This window comes from Nylanderia fulva, unplaced genomic scaffold, assembly GCF_048542155.1.
Source record: "Nylanderia fulva isolate GAGA-0341 unplaced genomic scaffold, ASM4854215v1 Scaffold2, whole genome shotgun sequence".
In the NCBI taxonomy this organism is placed as follows: Eukaryota; Metazoa; Arthropoda; class Insecta; order Hymenoptera; family Formicidae; genus Nylanderia; species Nylanderia fulva.
Genome location: NW_028190263.1, coordinates 302,296 through 323,555, shown reverse-complemented (window position 1 = coordinate 323,555; position 21,260 = coordinate 302,296). Strand labels below are relative to the sequence as shown.

Below are 21,260 nucleotides of genomic sequence, written 5' to 3'. Positions count from 1 at the left end.
GTTTTTTTCAAGTTTCTTCCTCTTCTCTGTCGTCGAGTAATCGCAAGATAAGTTTGTAACTTTAATTGAACTATCGCATTCAAGCGTTTTCACGGCCGCAGTCTGTTGCGGTTAGTCGAATTATACGGATGGTTAATTTGCCGACAAAACTCGACTTTGAGTCCAACCAACATAGCTTGAAGCAATTCAGTCCTTGCTCTCTTGTATAATACCACGATGCAAATAACGTGCATCATGAGCATTTGTTAAGCGAAAAAATAGATTTTTTAATCCCACATTCTCCTCGACATAATTTGTTTATCCGATATAAACAAAGAATAATAATAAGAAATAAATTTCAGTCTGAAAAACGGAAGACTACAAATATAAATCAAAATATAAAAAGCGGCTCCTTGAAATTTAAAACAAGTATTTATTGTTGAGCTAAAGGAGCTTAAATAAATTTAATTTATTTAAGCTCCTTTAGCCCAACAATAAATACTTATTACAAATATAAAGTTTTTGAAAAAAATTGTAATAGAAAAATTTAAAATTATGGATGTATATATATTTTCCAAAATTATTTATAAACAAGCAAACATAATGAATTCAGTCGTTTAAAATACAATTTTCATATAATAATATAAAAATCTGTTATGTAATTTTTAAACAATTTTTAATACGTTACGAAATATCAAAGTATCGAAAATAATTTTAAAACATAATATTGGAAAATATAGAAACACGCCGAATTTAGTCAACGTTTAATATAACAGTTTTTTCTGACCGATATTAATTACGCAATATTTTTATATAACCGCATGTGTACAATACCTGCTCGTTTCAAAATCGTATCAAATGTTAATATTAATTGAATTGCCCCACACTCTAGTATACAATATGTTCCGCTATTCGTCGCTTATCGCGATTCAGTGATTATACAAAATGATTAAAATTTTTCTACGTGCTTATTTTTCATATATATATATATATATATATATATTAATATTTAGACAAGATTTCGATTTATAATATAATTTTCGACTAAATACACATTAATAACGTTATTGACAGGTGATTCCACGCAATTAGATTTGGATGGCTTGTTATATATCGGTGGTGTGGGTGCACCATTCGCGCCCTTAACAGTTCCGCCCGTTCTATGGACAGGCGCCCTTCGACAAGGCTACGTGGGTTGCATGAGAGACCTCGTTATTAATGGACATCCGGTAGATATCGCAGGATATGCGCAACAACAGGATTCCGGTAAGAAATTTCAATTTATTATTCATGAAATGATAGAATTGCATATCCAAACTAATTAAAATTATCTCCATGTAATAAAATCTCCATATAAGAATAATAATTCGTAAAATGATTGCAAAAAGGTAAGACAAAAAATATATATGTGATCACAATTCTAAATTGACATATAACACGATAAACTTGCTGTATATGTGCCAATTATTACATACAATCTCAATTAGAACACGTGATAAATTTTTATAAAATAATATTTAATTTAGCATAATATTTTGATGAAGAATTGTAGATATCTCTAGAATAACGTAATAAAACAATCACATTGTCGTTAACGATTGTTGGAACAAAATATTTTTTATCCTGCATGATATAACCATGTTTGTTAACTATTTATTAACAAAAACAGCCTGCGGCATATAATATTGATATTTATACAAAAGAAGCGAATTTATTGTTTTTCGAAGCTGTAAACAAAAATAATAACGCTGCGGACAGGATTCGAACCTGTGCGGGCATAGCCCATCAGATTTCGAGTCTGACTCCTTAACCACTCGGACACCGCAGCTTGCAGGTGCTCCCTCTTATCTCAACTAACTTCTTGCACAGTTCACCCCAACCAGAAAAAGAATTGAACTTTAGATTTCTTTAAATTGTAAAATAAACATTTATGTAAAAAAAATAATCAATTTAAATTTAAAAAATTTTATTCAATTAAAAAAATAAATAACGTTATGAAATGTAAACAAAAATAAGGAAACGCTATTTAAATGTCAGTGGCAGAAAATGGTTAAAAATTTATAATTTATATTCGGATTCTTTTTACTTGAAAAATTTTTTAAATGAAAAATCCGGATATAAATTATAAATTTTTGATAATTTTCTGTTATTGACATTTAAATGTATTTTCTTTCATTTGACTACAAATATACAATTATTGACAATTAATAATAATTTATATTTAGATTAATATATTATAGATCATTTAATCAAACTGTTAATAATGGCATTATAATAATGATGATTATGATAACAGTTAGTTATTTCACTTTTTTGCATTGAATCAGACAATAAATGATCGAATTTTGCGATTTATGCATTCACAGGTGCAGTGAGACCCGCATGTCACACTCAACCCGCGCATTGCCCTTCGCAACCGTGTATGCATGGTGGCCATTGTCTCGAAGGGTGGAATCGATTTCACTGTGATTGTACCGGCACACCTTACACAGGACCCACTTGTGGCAAAGGTAATCATTTTTACTTAAGTAGATATATACGAATTACTTTTACGTAGAGTTACAAACTGAAAAAAAAAGATTTGTTAATTTGACTATAAACCATTCAACTAAATTACTATATTTCGTTAATTGAACATATATTCATATTTAAGTCAAATATACGTTTTGTTAAATTTTATATATTATATTTAATTTAAATATTTTTTGTGTTCAATTAAAAAAATAATATTTAGTTGAAAATTTTAGTTAAGTTAACAAATTTTTTTCAGTGCAGGTAGCTCTTTTTCAAGACGCATTAACATCGTTACATTTAAACCGAGGGATAATCTAATATTTCTTTATTATATGTTCTAAATATTCTATATTATAAGAATAAAATATATTCACTTTAAACTTTACTTGATATAATCATCAATTAAAATATTTTTTTAAAAATGATCCAACATATCTCTCAAAAAATTTGAACTTTATATTTTTTATAAATAATATATTATTATACACTTATCGCAGATGCATCGACACTGCATTTAAATGGTACGCAACAAATGACGGCATTGATGCCGGAAGAGTCCAGGACACAAGCGGAGGAAGTCATCATACGCTTTAAGACAACAAAACCACGTGGTCTTCTACTAGCGACAAGTTTAGAGAACAGCGCCGATCGTTTACAGATTTATTTAGATGAGGGCAAAGCACAGATGCTAATTCACGTCGGAGATCGAGAAAAGGTAAGTTTACGAAATATTCACATCTCGTTAAATTCAACGATAGTTAATCAAATTAACGGAACAGATAAACATTTATATTTCACCTCAGAATAACAATGTAAAATATGAAATAGAATGTTTAACAAGCATCATTAAATGTAAAAAGGTTTCGAAAATAATTTCGATTGAGAATTTTTTTTTATTAATTATTTTTTTAATTTTCTTACATTTTTCGATTTTATTTTTTTTTTAATAATATCAATACATATATATATATATATTTATATATATATATATATATTGATATATATATATATATATATATATATATATATATATATAAATGCAATGTCTTTTGTTAAACGCTATTTAAACAAACATTATTGCAAATAAAGATGCGTTGTCGTGAAAGGGCAAGATATTGGATTTAAGCTCGGACAAATTCGATTCACTTAATGTCAACGAGCACCCGCTCAGAAGTTAAAGGACCGCGTAGTTCGCGAAGATTTACATTCCTGCGAGAAGCATCTTCGACGTCGCTCTAGTATAGTCGACGTAGATCGTTCCCTCGTCGTTGCGAACGACGTCATGACATTAACTTAATACGTCACTCGCAGGAACATCCGCCAAGTAAATGGCTGGCGGCTCTCGTCTCGTCTTCATGTAACGGAATATTCTTTCCGACGGAAACGTTGTACGTGTAAAGCGTATTCTCGACAATTACTTCCGAAACATCAGATAAATATTTATTTTGTTAAAAATAAATTAATACAATTGTCGCTCGTATATTGAAAACAAAGTGATAAATATAAGGCCAACTTATCGAGCTGAATATTCGAGATGTTCAGTCAACTACCATTTATTACATGTATAAATTATAAAACTACAGTCATTATATTAAAACTAACGCAAATTACAATCATTCTATAAACGTTTCGACCGCACGCGGTCTTCTTCAGTATAATTATTGAAATATAAATTCTTACAATTCACATAATATCGAAATTTAATTATAGTTATTCAGAATCAAGAGTTTTTGAGTAATTAACGCGTGTTTCAATCCGTCCTGTCCAACAATGTTCGCCTCGATATGATCCCTGATTTTGTTCAGATCTCGGATAGTTTCATCGTTAATATGCGAGAAATTAACCCGTTCCGTAGGCGCTGCGATTTATAAAAAATTACCGATCAACGCATGTCCAAATTATAATATGTATCCCCTACAATTGGTAGCATGCTTACCTATCATCGTTCTTCTTGATAATTTTGCTACTTATTAACAGTTATTAAGGATGACACATAACAAACCAACAATACAGAAAGACAGCTCATTTTAAACTCTACTTGATCGGAGAGCGTGCGTGTTTATATATGATCTAATATCTATGTTTTACTCGTTAATGTCCTATTTGTCCTATTATTATTTCTTGTTCGCTAATATATCCAAAATATCAAAATACGACTCGCTAAGTAACTCAGTATCTTTGTTTAAATTTAGTCCATTTTTTTGTTCCTTGATATGTAGCATCTCAGAAATGAGTCTTTTATAATAATTATTTTCGTTGTCCATGATCTTAACATTGTCCCAATTAAAAGTATGATGTTCATTTATTATGTGTTCAGAAATTACTGAATGTTTCGTTGAGTCCAACCTAATATTATTTTTATGTTCTTTTATTCGCGTCTGCAATTGCCTCTTTGTTTGGCCTACATAAGATGCATTACAATTATTGCAACTGATCTTATAAACCACATTCGAATTGCATGGATGTTTAGTTTTATCTTTCTGCGCTTTAATAATATTGTCCAGTTTGTTGAGACATCTATACCCTACCATACAATTTTTATTTTTTACCGAGGAAACAATCATTTCTGAGATCCCATCTATATACGGAATGACAAAGAATTTTTTATTGACCGAGTCATTTCTTATACTTTTTGTTCTTTCTATGTTGGCCTGTCTCTCTATAATGCTCCCCTTAGATATGATGTGTTCTATCCGATGATTAATTTTGTTAAAAATCAGATCAAGAGGGTAACCATTGCTTCTGAGTATATTAATAATTAACTCCAAATTTTTATTAAAAAATAGTGGATGTGATAGCAATAGACATCTGTCTACAAGGTTATATATTATTCCTATTTTGTGGCATAGTGGGTGGTTTGAATAAAATGATAACGTCCTTCCTGAGAAGGTTTCTTTTTGATACCAGTCTATATATATTTTGTTATTAATAATTTTAAGTGATAAATCTAAGAAATTCAAGCTATGGTTAACCTCTTGTTCGACCGTGAATTTAAGTCTTTCATGATAGTTGTTAAAATTATTCACAATCTGAGTCATATTAGTCATAGAGGTGGCCACTATTATGTCATCCACATAACGAAAATAAAACAAACATTCCAAATTCAACGCTTTGAGAACTGTATCCTCAAGATCTTGCATAACCAGGTCTGCAATAATTGGTGATAACGGTGACCCCATAGGGGTCCCAAACGTCTGTTTATAAATTATGTCATCAAATGTAAAATATGTAGAAGTCAATATGAATTTTATACCCCCCAAAAATTCGTTTTTCGGTATTTTAGTATTTATTCCAATGTGATCCCATCTATCGTTAATACCGTCAATCGCAAGATCCAGAGGAACGTTCGTAAACAAAGACACCACATCCAAGGAAAACATCCTATCATTCTCATCAATCTTTTTACCAGACAATATGCTGTACAAATCAAAACTATTATTAATATGACTTTTCGCTTTGGGTAGACTAGTTCGTAAGGTGTTTTGTAAAAACGAAGCCAGCGAGTATAGAGCTGTATCAACCGATGAAACTATGATTCTAACTGGATAGTTTTCCTTATGGATTTTCGGTAATCCATACGCTTTTGGAAGGAGAGAATCACTACAACGTAATTTATAATATTCGTTTTTTGAAATATAATCTTCCTTAAGCCATCTCTTCAACAAATCATTCAAATCGTTCTCTATTTTTTTGCACGGATTTTTTTTAACAATAGTGTAAGTGTTGACATCTTTTAAAACGTTTTCCATTTTGTTAATATAATGAGATCTTTCCATTGCCACCGTAGCATTACCCTTGTCCGCGCGTGTGAATAGAACATTCGGATTGTCTTTACAAAATTTTATTAAATCTCTGTGTGCACCAAGTAATTTTTGTTGACTTACGTCATTTTTATCCTTATATTAATATTAATAGGACAAATAGGACATTAACGAGTAAAACATAGATATTAGATCATATATAAACACGCACGCTCTCCGATCAAGTAGAGTTTAAAATGAGCTGTCTTTCTGTATTGTTGGTTTGTTATGTGTCATCCTTAATAACTGTTAATAAGTAGCAAAATTATCAAGAAGAACGATGATAGGTAAGCATACTACCAATTGTAGGGGATACATATTATAATTTGGACATGCGTTGATCGGTAATTTTTTATAAATCGCAGCGCCTACGGAACGGGTTAATTTCTCGCATATTAACGATGAAACTATCCGAGATCTGAACAAAATCAGGGATCATATCGAGGCGAACATTGTTGGACAGGACGGATTGAAACACGCGTTAATTACTCAAAAACTCTTGATTCTGAATAACTATAATTAAATTTCGATATTATGTGAATTGTAAGAATTTATATTTCAATAATTATACTGAAGAAGACCGCGTGCGGTCGAAACGTTTATAGAATGATTGTAATTTGCGTTAGTTTTAATATAATGACTGTAGTTTTATAATTTATACATGTAATAAATGGTAGTTGACTGAACATCTCGAATATTCAGCTCGATAAGTTGGCCTTATATTTATCACTTTGTTTTATTTTGTTACATTAACTCTTTCAACTTTATTTCAGTTTTGAAGTATATAAAAAAAAAAGATAAATTTTAAGATGTACCTAACATAAAAATTTCAAGTATCTTCGATAATAATTATAAGCATCATAACATTAGTTATTTGTAAACGTCTTTGTTGAAATTTTTATCTTTACAGGATATTTTATCTCATAAAACTATAATGGATCTCTGCGAAATCGTTGATCAGATTTAATCATGATAGTAATCTATTTTTCTAGATTATAAGTCTATGTGATATATGTGTTATTTTCACATAAGAGAGTAACAAATCTTGAATTAATTAAGAATCGATAAGAATGCTGTTCTCCAAGGTCGCAAAGAGCGTTTCTGTGCTGCTCCATCGATCGTTTTCCCGGGAGCCAAATGCATTTCTGAATGCATCTCGCAACCCCTCGTTCACGCAATCCCCGACACCATCCCTCCCTTCTGTCACCTACATTCGCACGTGGAAATACATAAGCAATTCTGCAATCGCAACGTTTCCGGTCGAATGAATAGTAAATCGTTCGATTCGATTTCGTAGCTATCTCATTAGATGGTGCGTGAATGTACATTTTGTCCTCTTTTTTTTGCATCAGTATTTCCGAATATATATTTAACGTCCGCAAAAGTGTTTTAACTTTTTCTTTAATAAGTAAATATAATCATAAACATTTAAAAAATACTTAAAAATAAAATGATAATAAACGATTTTCAATTATGTATGCATCTACACATTATATTATAGATGCGATTAATATAAGAAAATTTGTATACATTTTAATTATGATCTCATTATTTAAGATGCACTTAAAATCGTGGATATATAATTCATTCCCGAATTATAATCGTCTAAGATAAACTTTAAGTATAATTATAGTTACAGAAAGCATTAATCCGTTATGCGCGTTGCATTCTTGTCATATTAAACTCTCAGATATTGCATTAAGCGGCAGTGGCAACCTGAATTAACAATCTTGGAACTTGGTCGAAATCACTTGGAACTCTCGAATGAGTAACCATATGTATACGTGCACGCATATAAGCATGAATGTACAAGGTGCGCGATAATTTACGGTAATGTTTCAATCTCTGTACCTACACGGACTTGTTAATTGAGCGGAATAATTAATACGATAATGTGGCAAGCTCGATAAATAGTCTACGGAAAACCGGATTTCCGCGAAATTCCTATGAAATTCAAGATATATTTCAATGCAAATTTCGATTGTACTTGCTTCTATAATTTGTATTGACCGCGTCGAAGATTATTCACGTAATTTTCGATAATTTAGTTTAACTATTGCGAGAAAAAATGGTCATAAAGATAATATTCAAGTAATTTTAATTTTGATAAAAATATAAAGAAAAAGAGATTTTCCAATATTTTTAATTTAAAACTTCGTATTCCTCTTAAGATAAATAATGCATAGTACTTTTTAGAATAGTTTTATAATAATTATTAATATTTTTTTCAAAAATTCTTATATGTATGAGAAAGTTTTCTATCAATATTTTCACGTGTATTTTGCATTTTATATATCGTAATATTACATTCCATATTAAATATATATTAAAACCTTGATTAAAACTATCTAAATTTTTAAAAAATTTGGAAAAAAGTATAAAAAATAGTTTTATAAAAATTAATGTTTAATTTGTTAAGTACAATAAAAATTAAATCAATTATTTTTAAATTTATATATTGAGTACAGGAAACATATTTATTGTTTACGCCGGTTTACGCAAATTGTAAGATAGCCGCAATCGATATTTGCAATAATAATATTCAATCCGGCAATAGCAGCGATGCATAGATGACGTTAGATGACAAACGCGTGTCAGGTGCTACACGACGCATGATATCGTATGTTGCAATGGGAACTGTGTCAGATAGTGACGAGTTGCTTGGATTTATGGGACTTGGTCGAATGACAGACATCTCATAGAGATGGTTTATCGATAGCTTTAAAGCTATTGTGACACGTTGATGACATTGTTGTTATAAAATTTGCGATAAAATTTCGAGACCTTAATGCAAATATATCTACTGATTTCATTTTCGCGTTCAAACTTTTAATAAAATAAAATAAAAAATGGTAGTAATTCAATCGACCAACTCTGGCAAATAAGTATTTTTATTGAATATTCCAACGTTTCGGCCCTTTATCAAGTGCTATAATATAATATTAACAATTATTAGAAAAATTAAAATAAAAATAATAAAATATATAGAAACTTTCACACGTTAATACGCAAACATTAAAATAAAATTAATTTTTTTTTTGAAAATTAAACTTTCTTTGGAAATGTACAATCACTTTAAATATTTTCTCTTCAAATCAGAATTTTCCGAGTTGTTGATTTGTCATGCATGACTTTAAACTCTTGCCTTTATATAATATTTATAATTATTATAAATGTTTATCACAGCCAATATCCTGCGATAAACTGAATCGATACTTTTCAATTTCAGTTAATGATAGCTGGGCAGGGTCTCAATGATGACATGTGGCATACACTGAGATTTTCCAGGCGGTCTAATTCCCTCAAATTCCAAGTCGATGACGAAGCAGCGATACGAGGTATGTTTAAAATTATATTACATAGATAAAAATTATTATAACTGCTAAATATTTTCTTACTTTCTTATAACAATATTTATTAGCAATTACTCTTTATTCGATAGTTAGTTTTTATTCAAGATGTTTTTTTTTTAATTTGACATCTTTATTGATTATTTTAAACGCTTGTAATTAAATATTTTGTGTCTGCAAACCGTTCTTGTTGAATAAGTTATAATGTGTTTTTAAATAATTAAATGTACCATGCAAAATATTGAACCGACAATAATCAAATGAAAAGGAAATTAAATAAAAAGAAAATTAAATAAAGGAAAATACCAGTTAATTTATACGCAAACTACATTATTAACTTGACGGAAATAAAATGCTATTGGACGTGTAAAGTGCAGCAAATTGTATGTCGGTACCAGATGCAAAACAGTTGATTGGTTTTGTGCAGCAGCTATGCAAGTGGCGTCATCGATCGCAAAGTATAAGGAACATTGAGGGAAAAAAAGCAAATCTATTTCAGGATGTCAAGGAGAAAGAAAGAGAGAGAGAGAGAGAGAGAGAGAGAGAGAGAAAATATATGTATATGCCAAAAGCACACATCCATCTCTTATTGCATTCAAAAAATCATTATGTTAGATGCTAAGATGGAGAACGAGAAATATATTAGTTTTGATAGTTTTGATTTTTTTATTTATTTATATCCTTAAATATTTCTATTGGTTGATATTCTGAGGTGGCGTAGAGTTTAAAACTCGCATTAGATGACTTATAATTCACGACACGCAAGTTTGAAGACAAAATTTTATTTATAATTTTATACGTCACTAATATTATAATATGCTGTATATGTATTGATATATTTCTTTTATGTGTATTTTATTTATTCAAATGTGTTTCTTATATTACATGACACACGCAAAATTATAAATAATATTTCGTCTCAAATTGCAAAATAGATTGCCTCAATTTTTTTCGAAATATTAAAAACAATAAATTATTTTTTTCTCTCAGAAGAATGACAAATGCCATTATGTATAAAATAACCGCAGCAGTGACAGCGATAAATCGATTAAAAAATGACTCTCTTATGTGCACGTTTAGAATATCGATACTTTGCTCTTACCGTAATCAATAGACCTTTTTCCCATGCTAAAGCTTTTATGCGCGCCTTAAAATTGCACCATAATTAAACCTGAATTCGTAATGTGCGTAAAAGCGAACGATGCTTCGAGAAAATTAGAATGAGGTTTCTATACTATAATATTATCTTCTCGCAGAGTGATATTTTATTGATCCTTTGAAAAAAAATGTCTCCATTATTTAGAAACAACAAATGATATAAACGTTAAGTAGAGCTCATACTTTTCCTCTTATTTGCTCCAAGAATATTGTAAAAAATGTATTTATTCTGGAAGATAAAGTTTTAACTCTTTCACAAGGAAGTTTTGCGTTACATTTGCAGTGGAAATACATAAAATCTTAATAGTTTAATTATTGATATAGATAATGTGATAATATCTTCATTTTTAGATCGTGTTTTTACTATGCACAGATATGCAAATGTGCTTTTACTTTAAAATAATTGCATTTTATCTTCTTCGATAAATAAATATAATAAAGTTAACAGTAAATTAATAAAATATAATAATGTATTATGAGAGTAAATATTAATTAGGCGCTACAATGCAATTGAAGAATTCAAAATTATAAATAAATGTTTTGTAAAAACTCATCAATATTGTAGCTATAGTAGATTGTAATCGTAATATCCGGAAATCCTATTGATAGATTGTAATCGTATCCTATTATCCGGATATTCTATTGATAGAAAATCCTATAAAAAATATAAAAAATTCTTAGAAAATTATACATTAATATCACACATAAATATCGGCGATCTTAAATAAATCGTATAAATTTTGCGTAATGTTTCGTGTAATACAAATATAATTTATTAAAAATTTTAAATGACACAATTATATAGTAAATTCTGCATTTGATAATATAATCCGTGAAAGTATATAAAAAAACAATCACGAGAGGTACATTATTTTAATTAAATAAAAAATAATCACAATATAATAATAACTGATTGTGAGACGATAAATGAATCTACCTGTGTCGATGTTTCTTCGTCACCCGATAGTTCGCCATCATCGTGATGCATGTACACACAGACGCGCGGATTCAAATTGATCGCGGAAAAACGCGATTAATAACCTAACCCCGTCTATTGAATAACGCGAACCCGAGACACTCGTCAATTTATATGACACACTTCCGATACATTTTTAATAAAGAACGACGATATTCGCTCGCCATTTGACCCGGCAGTCCACGATATAATATTCACTCGATATACGAAAGATTCAGAGTTGTGTGTCATTATTAGACTCTAATTAACGCGACACAAATTCGCGACACGTCGCCCGCCACTTTGTACGGCACTCCCGACGTATCTCGAGTCAATAAATAAACACGAAACGCCGCGTTAATTGCGCACACGACCTTTTCCTTCGTTGATCAACGACGTTTCCGCGGGAAATTCGTAAATTACGGAACGCGGCAACTTCACGCCGATGCGACATTAAAATATTAAAGTAGCACGTCGCTTCGCTCATCGATCGTCGTGTGCGTGATCGCGAGTGTCGCGAAATCCTTCGAAGAATCCTACTACGCGTATGTCACGATATTAATATTGTGTATCGTATTTAAATCCGTGCTCTTAATAAGACGAGCAAGCAAGATTCTCCGCGATGACGTAGGCAACCCCTCAAGCGTCACGTGACCAATTCGAACCGGAGTGTTGTTGCATAGTGTCAGGCGTCCTCGCAGGTACTGTCGAAAAGATTTTTATTATTTTGTGTATTTCGTACTTCGATTCGAATAACATCGCGTAGTAAATTCACCGTAATGACACTGCATTATTCTCGGCAAGGAAAATTTAGTTTATTCTATACTTTTAACAACAAAAGATTAAAGTATTTATTATATCAAAGCATAGCGTCAAGTGAGTTCATAAAATACTTATATAAAATTTTATTAAAAAAAATTTCTTAAAAAATGTGTAGATTCCAAGAATTGGTAATATAGGAAAATAGAGAGTATATTAATTAAAATATTAATTGTTGTTATAAAATAATGAACTATATAATTCTATTCTTTAAATGCAAATTATTAAATTATTTTTTGTGCATCAAACACAATATTATATTTATAAGAATATTTATATGTATATTGTTGATAATATTTGGCATTGATTATTAATCGATTTATAATTGTTTTAAAATACATTATTGTCTCATTGTGATCGAAATATTGGTTTAAGCATGAATAAATTAATGCAATCGTAAAAGCCTAAACAAATTACACGGATGCATAATAAGCATAATAATCTAAAAATATATCATTTCTAATTAAATGTCTATTTCTGAATAAATTATGATTTCTATTTTTACTTGTTTTAATACAAAAGCTATCACTGAAAAAAATGTGTTAACTTTTGACTAAACCTTTCAACTAAGTATTATTATGTTACTGAACATATAAAAATATTTAAATTAAATATAACATATTAAATCTAACAAAACATATATTTGACTTAAATACCAATATATGTTCAATTAACAAAATAATCATTCTTCAGTTGAAAAGTTTAGTCAAAAGTTAACAATTTTTTTTTCAGTGTAAAATTGAATGTTTTGCTATCTTTACATAAGGAATCCATAATTGTCTAAAAAAATATATAATTCAAAAGAAATATAATTAATAAAAAATAAATTAATTTTTCGATTGACGATTTTCGATTGAAGTTAGAAAAAGAAGATTATTATACAAAAAGATATGATAATATTTTTTCAATAATAAATCCTATAATGTATTTTATACGTGTTTCGAGGAGAGCAATTTTCCTCTCGTAATGTTTTTCGTGATGCAGAAGCGTTTTGCACGTCGCATCGATTGTATCGGTTAAAGGGTCCGTATACATCGTATACATGTGCACGTTCGAGCTTCTCGCTATACAAGGCGAAAGACCGCGCAAGGGAGCAATATCATATTTCAAAATCCCTATTTAGCATAAATATCTGGCCACAGCCTCGGAAATTTTGCGGCGAAAGTCGAAGTAAGAGAGAAGTTAAGTGGAAATACATAAAGATACGAAGAGAGAACGCGGAAAAATATTAAAAAATAAAGACAAAGGTAGAGATTCACGTTTAAAACAGTGTTTTGTACTCTCATACATGTTATTAATTATCGAGTAACACTGCGTACAGGAATATTGAATGCAGGAAAAGATGTTGATAATTAATTAGAGTATACATATAATATATAAATAAATAGTGCTTACTCCAAGATTGCTTCGCCGTCTGCTGATGCCTCGGGGCTTCAATTCTTTTCTTCTTCGTCTTTTATTATACTTTTATGACATTCGCACGAAAATAATCACTCGAAAAATATCATTAAGCGTTAATCGCGCGATATCTATTTTGCATGACACTCTTGACGTTGATAGTACGCGACATGCGTTTTATTACAATATATTGCAATGAGAGACGAACACATAAATTGCATCAAATGCATACTACGATGCATAAAACTACTACTATTTTTTAACGTTCAAAATTCAAGCATCATCCAACGTAGAACAATACAAACAACAAATAAAACGTGATATAGAGTCGAATTATTCGTATCTCTTTTTTCTTTTATTCGTACGGACAAGTGATAATTCAATCTAATTTGTAATTATCATATTCCTCCGCATTTTTTTCAATCTCATAAATATAGGCAAATTATAATTGAATCGAGCGAAAATTTCGGAATCCCGGCAATATATTCAAGTGTTGTTAAGGAAACAATTTGTTATCCATAAATATTAAAATATAAGATGATTACTTATAAAATTTTTATTTTTGTCGCTTTGATTTTTAAATCACACGAATGATTTACTTTGATAAATAATCGCATATGTTTGCGAATCATTAGTTGTTAATTATAGTAATTGCACGAAATTATTGCGTTTCTCGAAGAATAATAACGCTGTTGCCTCCCGGCTTGCGCAAATGACAACAAAGTCACTATTGATGCGCCGTCAAGATTGTATATCGCGTGACAATTAATTTGTTATTGTGAAATATTTAGCACACTATAAAATGTATTCATAATGAAATATTCCATTACTCTTGAATTTCGCAATAAATTATTAAATTAATTATTAAATTCATTATTAATTATGAAACTGTTAATGTGCACCACATTATTTAATTAATTAATAATTATTAAACGGTTAATGTATCACAACTTTTCTTTGCTTGAATCACTCGATGCTGTAATTTATATATTACTATGTATATTCTCTCAATTTGAAAATGATTGGCAAATTACATTTAAATTTCAAAGCGCGAGTGTGAGATATACTATCGAATTTACGCATCATAAATAGCAAAAAAATAACTATTAAAAATTATAATTAAACAATATTTTACAAAGCCTATATCCTTTGTCGCGCTCTTTAATTTCTTTAATAACTTCAAATATATAAATCTTCTGAAGTATTCACTGTAGTATTTACTGTAATAAAAAAAAATAACCATACGTTTACAAAGCCTCAATCGTGAAAGTTAATTAATCGCGGTTGATAATCTCTAATTACTTGTAAGAATAATCACTTCGTAATACTTGGACTCTTGTATCATTTCACTTAGACAATTCATTCTCAGACAATTTACTTTCTCGAAAACCAAAAAAGTATTTTAAATAATAGCAGCGTGTATGGCAGCCTCATAAAAAATCAAAATTTGAAAGTGATCATATATATTCCAATCCAAGAGCTATTATTCCGTACTCGACAGAAAGATAAGCAAACAACAATAGATGCGAATGCCGATCTTAATTATCCCGTGGTAAAGTTATGACGTTTTCGAAATTGGAAAACAGAAATATTCGATGAGAATCGAATGTATGTATTTTCGATAGAAAATCGGAGGGTGAGTGAAAAGAACAATGAAGAGGGGTAGATAGGTATAGGTAGTAATGGAGAGAGAAAGATAGAGAGAGGGTAAGGATTAACTGCATCGCACGACCAAATTGCCCCGAGGGTATAAATACAAGTGTATACGAGGCCGAGAGGGTGGATTTCGCCATGGAGAGAGAATTCTACCTTCCGATAATCAATTTCCACATCGAGATTTATCAGTTGGTAGATTCACCGCGGCGCAGCGGATCATTCGGTCTACCAAGATTTATGCGAGCACCCCGTACGACGCGGCTGTAGCCTCGTATAGGAACGACGCTCTCGCGCGGAAAATCATTTTCCGCCCTTCCTCGATCATCGCGCGCCGCGATATCAAATGTTGTTATTTGTCGAAGCGACGAGTCGGGAAAATTGCCGAACATTTTGGAAAATCGCCTCGTCGTTCTCAGCTATTGCTGTTAACGATCATTAAATCAGAGTCATCGGTTTATAACAGGTGAATAAATTTTTTTCATTCGAAAAACCAAAAAGATACATGGAGATAATTAATGTAAAATCTTGTGTTGCTATATAAGTGACTTTTTTTATTGTTTCTTTCAAATGAGAGATCTATAGTTTTATGTCGTATCAAAAATAAGAATAATATAAAGATTGATGCATTGCATTTTATTACATTACATTTTATTGTACAAAAGAGACATGTTTTGCTGTCAAACAGTTGTCAATTAAAAATTGAAACAATAAAAATAAAAAAATAATTTTATGATATTCGGAATGAAATTTTTGAAGTTTTTTTTATGAAATAAAACTTGTTTCAAAAATTTATGATTTTTTTGGAAAGCTCTGTGAATAGTATTCATAGATAAATAAAATATCTTTTAAAATATTTAATTTTCAGTTATTTCAATTTAATACCTGCACATATAAAATTTTGAGTGGAATCAATTATTTAAAGTGTGCAGAATGTTGAGTAGTATCAATTTATTCAAAATGTACGATTTTATTTTAAAAAGTGAGGAGAATTGCTTCCTTTCGTAATCCGATAGTGGTATCCTATGTGTGTTACAAAAATTCGAATAAATTTTAAAATGACAAGAAAATTTTGATTATAATACAATCACCGAGAAAATAATTTGTAACACACAACACTTTACATAAAATATTCTATATAAATGTATAAAGTATGCTATATACTTATATTATAAGTACTATTAAAAAATTACACATCTTCAGATAATTTTGCAAGCAAAAAGATAAATAATTGCTTAGCCATTCCATGGATTTGAATAATTAATGAAAATCGTCAAAAAAGTTTTGCAAGATCGACGAGCAGGGAAAACACACGTCACAAAAATTAAAAATTTGTCCAGCAATTTTTCATACAAGTTTTGAGAACCTTCTCGTCGCCCTCGCCTCGTAAATTGTATATACATAGGAGAAATGTTGGTGAATTAGAAACTGCGATGTTGCTTGTTACAAAATATAAGTTTCCTTAAACTGAAAACTTGAGACACATGTTACGGCTTATCCAACACTTTAAATGAGCAATATTACAAAACTTTGAAAGATTGATGTCATTCTATGAAATATTCAAATACGTAGATTATTCAAATATATATTTTGTACTTCTCATATACATAATATATATATATATATATCATAAATTACTTAAATAAACATATCTGCGTATTCCTATTTTTCAAATAATTAACATTTTATTTATTACTTGAGAATTTAGAATTTATGTAATCAATTTGAAATCAATTTTTCCTCATCACAAACTCTCTTTTTGACTAAAGAAATGTTTCTTATGTAAAGGATAAAAATAAAGAACTTTTCAGGAATTTTAAGATTTACAAGAAAAGATTGAAAATTATGTTTTATGTCTTATTAAATTTGAAACGAAAAAAAGTTGGATAAAATATATTATCAGGATGCAATTGCTTTTGCAAAGATTCTCTTTGATTAATTTTAAAAAAGGATAATTATATAAAAACTTGCACAGTCATATCCGCCAAATCTCTTTAAAATTACTAAATGAATTAAAATATCGCTACTATGTTTCGATTTTGATAGAGCATCTTTTGAAAGCTCGCGCTTCCTCTATCAGGCAAATTACAAGTTTCCCGCGGATGCTCTCGATTCTCTGCAATCAAAAATTCAAAATGCATCGTGCAACTCGCTTTTGCATTCCGTTGGCGGCCTTTTGAATCAAGCTGCTCTTATGAATGCTAATCGGCAATTTTTCAAAGTTACGGTTGTTACTGCCGGTAACATGTGTCAGTGTATCAATCATGAAAAATATATATTAACGAGCATATTTCGTTTGTGATAAAAATATTTTAAGTAAGGAAACTGTATATGAAAAATGAAAAACATAAAGCGCTTTGCAGAAGCACAATTAAATGATAAAATTATAATATGTATAAATAAATATAAATGAATTAAATATAACATAATGATAAAAAATTATAAATAAAATTCAACAAATTTTGAATATGAAAAAGCATTACAAATTTGGATGGTATATAACTTTCTAAATTATTTTCTTTGCATATATATCGTTTTAGTTTGTTGAACACTTAATAGTTCTTAGAGAATAATTAAATTAATAATAAAAAAAGAGAAAAATAACAATTTAAAAAACTATAAAATTTAAATATAGAAGAATCTCTTTCTCGTACAAGAGATTTATTCCAGAAAAAGATTTAAAAAAATAAAATCAATATTTTATGACATATTTTCGCGAAAGAGACATTATTGGAATAAATTATAAATAATTCAATTTGATGAGAAATTTTTTTTCTATTCTTTCATGTCACGTTTTATGTCGAGATAACTTATTTTTTATTTAAGTCAATGCCCTATTGAGAATAATCTCATTAATTTTCCAATTTCTCAGAATCGATTTTCTTGAAAATAAAGTCTTGCATAATAAAATCTTATCTCATATCCTCAATTACTTCTATTCGTGTGAAATTATTTTTAAATGTGTCACGAATAATAAATTATGCGCTAGATGGATGCGTTTAAAAATTTAAAAAAACCGTTTGTTTTTTCTATTATGTATTTCCACTTTCTGAATAACCGAATGATCAATACTTGAAGAAGCACGTGTTATTTCCGAACGTTGCTCTCGACACGGGGAATTTTCTCAGCTCGCACGGGTCTAAGACCGTCAATTTTTCTCTGTTTACGCCGATCCGCCGACCGTATTATTTACGAGCAGTAGATACGAGTCGGTGCCATCAATTTTCCCGACATCCAACGGACGGATTACAAATCGCGGGCATGCAAATGCGCTTTTTATCATGCCGACTCCTCGAAATGCTCTTCACGCCGGCGGCGGCTGGCGCAACGAGAAAATGCATCCGAAATCGGCGATGGGGTCGACATTCAGCGGCATTCGCGGCACTCTATCGCAAAAGCGATGCGTTTCAAGTACAAAGTAAATTATAGCTCACGCGCGATTCCATCAGAGGTAAATACTTTTTGCAGAAATTCTCTCGAGACCGTCACGCGCAAATCCTCGTTTAACAAATGATAGACGCACTACAAAGAAAATATCGAAGATCTCAATATGCTCTCTTCGCGAGATATATATATATATATATATATCAACATTTTCATTTCAATATTATCTTTTTGATATTACATCTATATTTTCAGCTCAATATTGATATTATATATCGTATTGATAGATCATTAAAACCATTGCTTATAGAAATAATAATATGTAAATTGTAAATTATATATAATTTAATACGTAAATATAATATTTATATTTACGTATATAGGCCAATATAAGATAATTATTATGTAGCAGTGATTCTACACAGTAATTCTATCGGGATGAAACACTGACGCAGTCGAATTATCTGAGGATATTTTATTAATATCGATAAACAGTTCACGTGCGCAACTCGGAGCTTACCAATCAACCCGGATCCAATCTATAAAACAACCTCCATAGTCAACCACAGTAGCCGTCATGGTCATGAAACAGCTACCCTCAAAGCTGTCTGCCAAATCACCCTATTAAACTGACGGCGAGTGCCGGCAATATTGAGTTAGGTGGCAATAGCCTAAATTGCAGTAGCCCTTTACTTCGGCGCGATCGATCGCGCTGGGACAACGATAATTACTGCACAGCAAGGCATATGTGCTTTTTGTCTTGAACCCAGTATAGTTCAAGTCTCATTTAAGTATTTAAATTGTCAAATTTGCAAATATATTATATTTTCACAAATCTTCATCGATAGTCATTTTCTTTCGATTCATTTTCCGTATCTAATCAGACACATTGTAAGTGACAACATGTTTCACGAACTTTCAATATAATTGTATTAAAATTTGCATACATAAATATTAAAATAAAATACAGTGTATTTTGTGTATTATAGTATGTTGGACATAACATTTTCAATATCGAAACATACTACAATATCTTTTGCTTGAAATTATATTTCGTTTTATTAACAAGAAGACCCATAGAAAATCAAATTTGTAGCAAAATATGATTTGGTTGTACAAAATGTTTTCTAATTTAAAAAAATTTTTTTTGTGTATAACACGTAATCTTTATTTGTCCATCTTAAAAATGATAAATGGTTCGTAATGAAAATGTAGAAGACCCGCCGCTGGGAAAGCAGAGCATCTTGGAGTTTCGCACCCTCCACGTAGGCGGATATCCTCAAATAGGCGAGGACATACCGCATTTTGTGGGTCAATTGCAGCAGATCTGGTTCAATGGATATCCGTATTTGGAGATAGCACGCAGCGCTGGAAGCCATCAGGCCACTCATCAGGGTGTTGCGCCCATCATCAGGGTCACTGGCAAATTCGGGAAGAGGAATCATCCGGTTCACCATCCGGTGACCTTCACTTCTAAACACACTTTTGTGGGCCTTCCGGTGCTCAAAGCGTACGTGGAGACCAACATCTACTTCCAGGTAAAGATTGATATTTATAATTTAACATGTCATTGATTTTTTAATTCACAATTTTTTTGGAACAATTATCAGTAACGCTATGACATATTATTGTATTTATTTATTATATTTTTTTCAATTTAGAGTTTTTAAATATGTGGAAATAAAATACTTATGAAATGTTTTGTAAAGTATTCATTATATTTTTTTATGATTCTTATTTGCATACATTTATTTACGCGGATATATACTGGATATACAAAAAGATTCAATCTGTATAATTGTACAAATACTTAAAAAAAATGCAATTGCAGGCTTATAAAAAAAAGTTTAAAATTGTTAAGTCATTCACATTCACAAATTGTAAAACATTGCTTTTTCTAAACCCTTAAATTATTTTCCAGTTTAAAACGCGCGAGGGAAACGGCCTGATCCTTTTTAATGGCGGAAGAGAGCATGACTTTATTGCAGTCGAGTTAGTTAACGGACACATTCACTACGTGTTTGACCTTGGCGACGGAGCGGTCAGGGTCAGGGACACTTCGAAGACCAAATTAAACGATGGCAAGTGGCACGCCGTCAGCATCGGTAGACCTGCCTCAAAGAGACATACTCTCGCTGTAGACGACCACGTGACCGCTGTTAACAGCCAGGGCAGCAATGAGAATCTCGATCTTGATGGCATTTTGTATATAGGTAAGTCGAAAAAATTATACACACTTGCAACAAAGTG

The 21,260-nt window shown here is 30.4% G+C and overlaps 1 protein-coding gene and 1 non-coding gene across 5 annotated transcripts in view; one reads left to right on the top strand and one right to left on the bottom strand.

The window, feature by feature from the left end:
- Nrx-1 (neurexin 1) overlaps positions 1-21,260 on the top strand; it is a 240,332-nt gene that overhangs the window by 176,299 nt on the left and 42,773 nt on the right. For all 4 annotated transcript variants that reach the window (XM_029321266.2, XM_085482216.1, XM_029321265.2 and 1 more), the window contains 6 exons: positions 1,054-1,245; positions 2,346-2,489; positions 2,991-3,208; positions 9,523-9,631; positions 20,226-20,548; positions 20,932-21,223. In XM_029321266.2, the coding sequence (XP_029177099.2) occupies positions 1,054-1,245; positions 2,346-2,489; positions 2,991-3,208; positions 9,523-9,631; positions 20,226-20,548; positions 20,932-21,223 (1,278 nt within the window). The remainder of the gene's footprint in view (positions 1-1,053; positions 1,246-2,345; positions 2,490-2,990; positions 3,209-9,522; positions 9,632-20,225; positions 20,549-20,931; positions 21,224-21,260) is intronic.
- TRNAS-CGA (transfer RNA serine (anticodon CGA)) lies at positions 1,726-1,807 on the bottom strand. Its single transcript has one exon. It is a non-coding gene; the product is annotated as a tRNA-Ser (tRNA).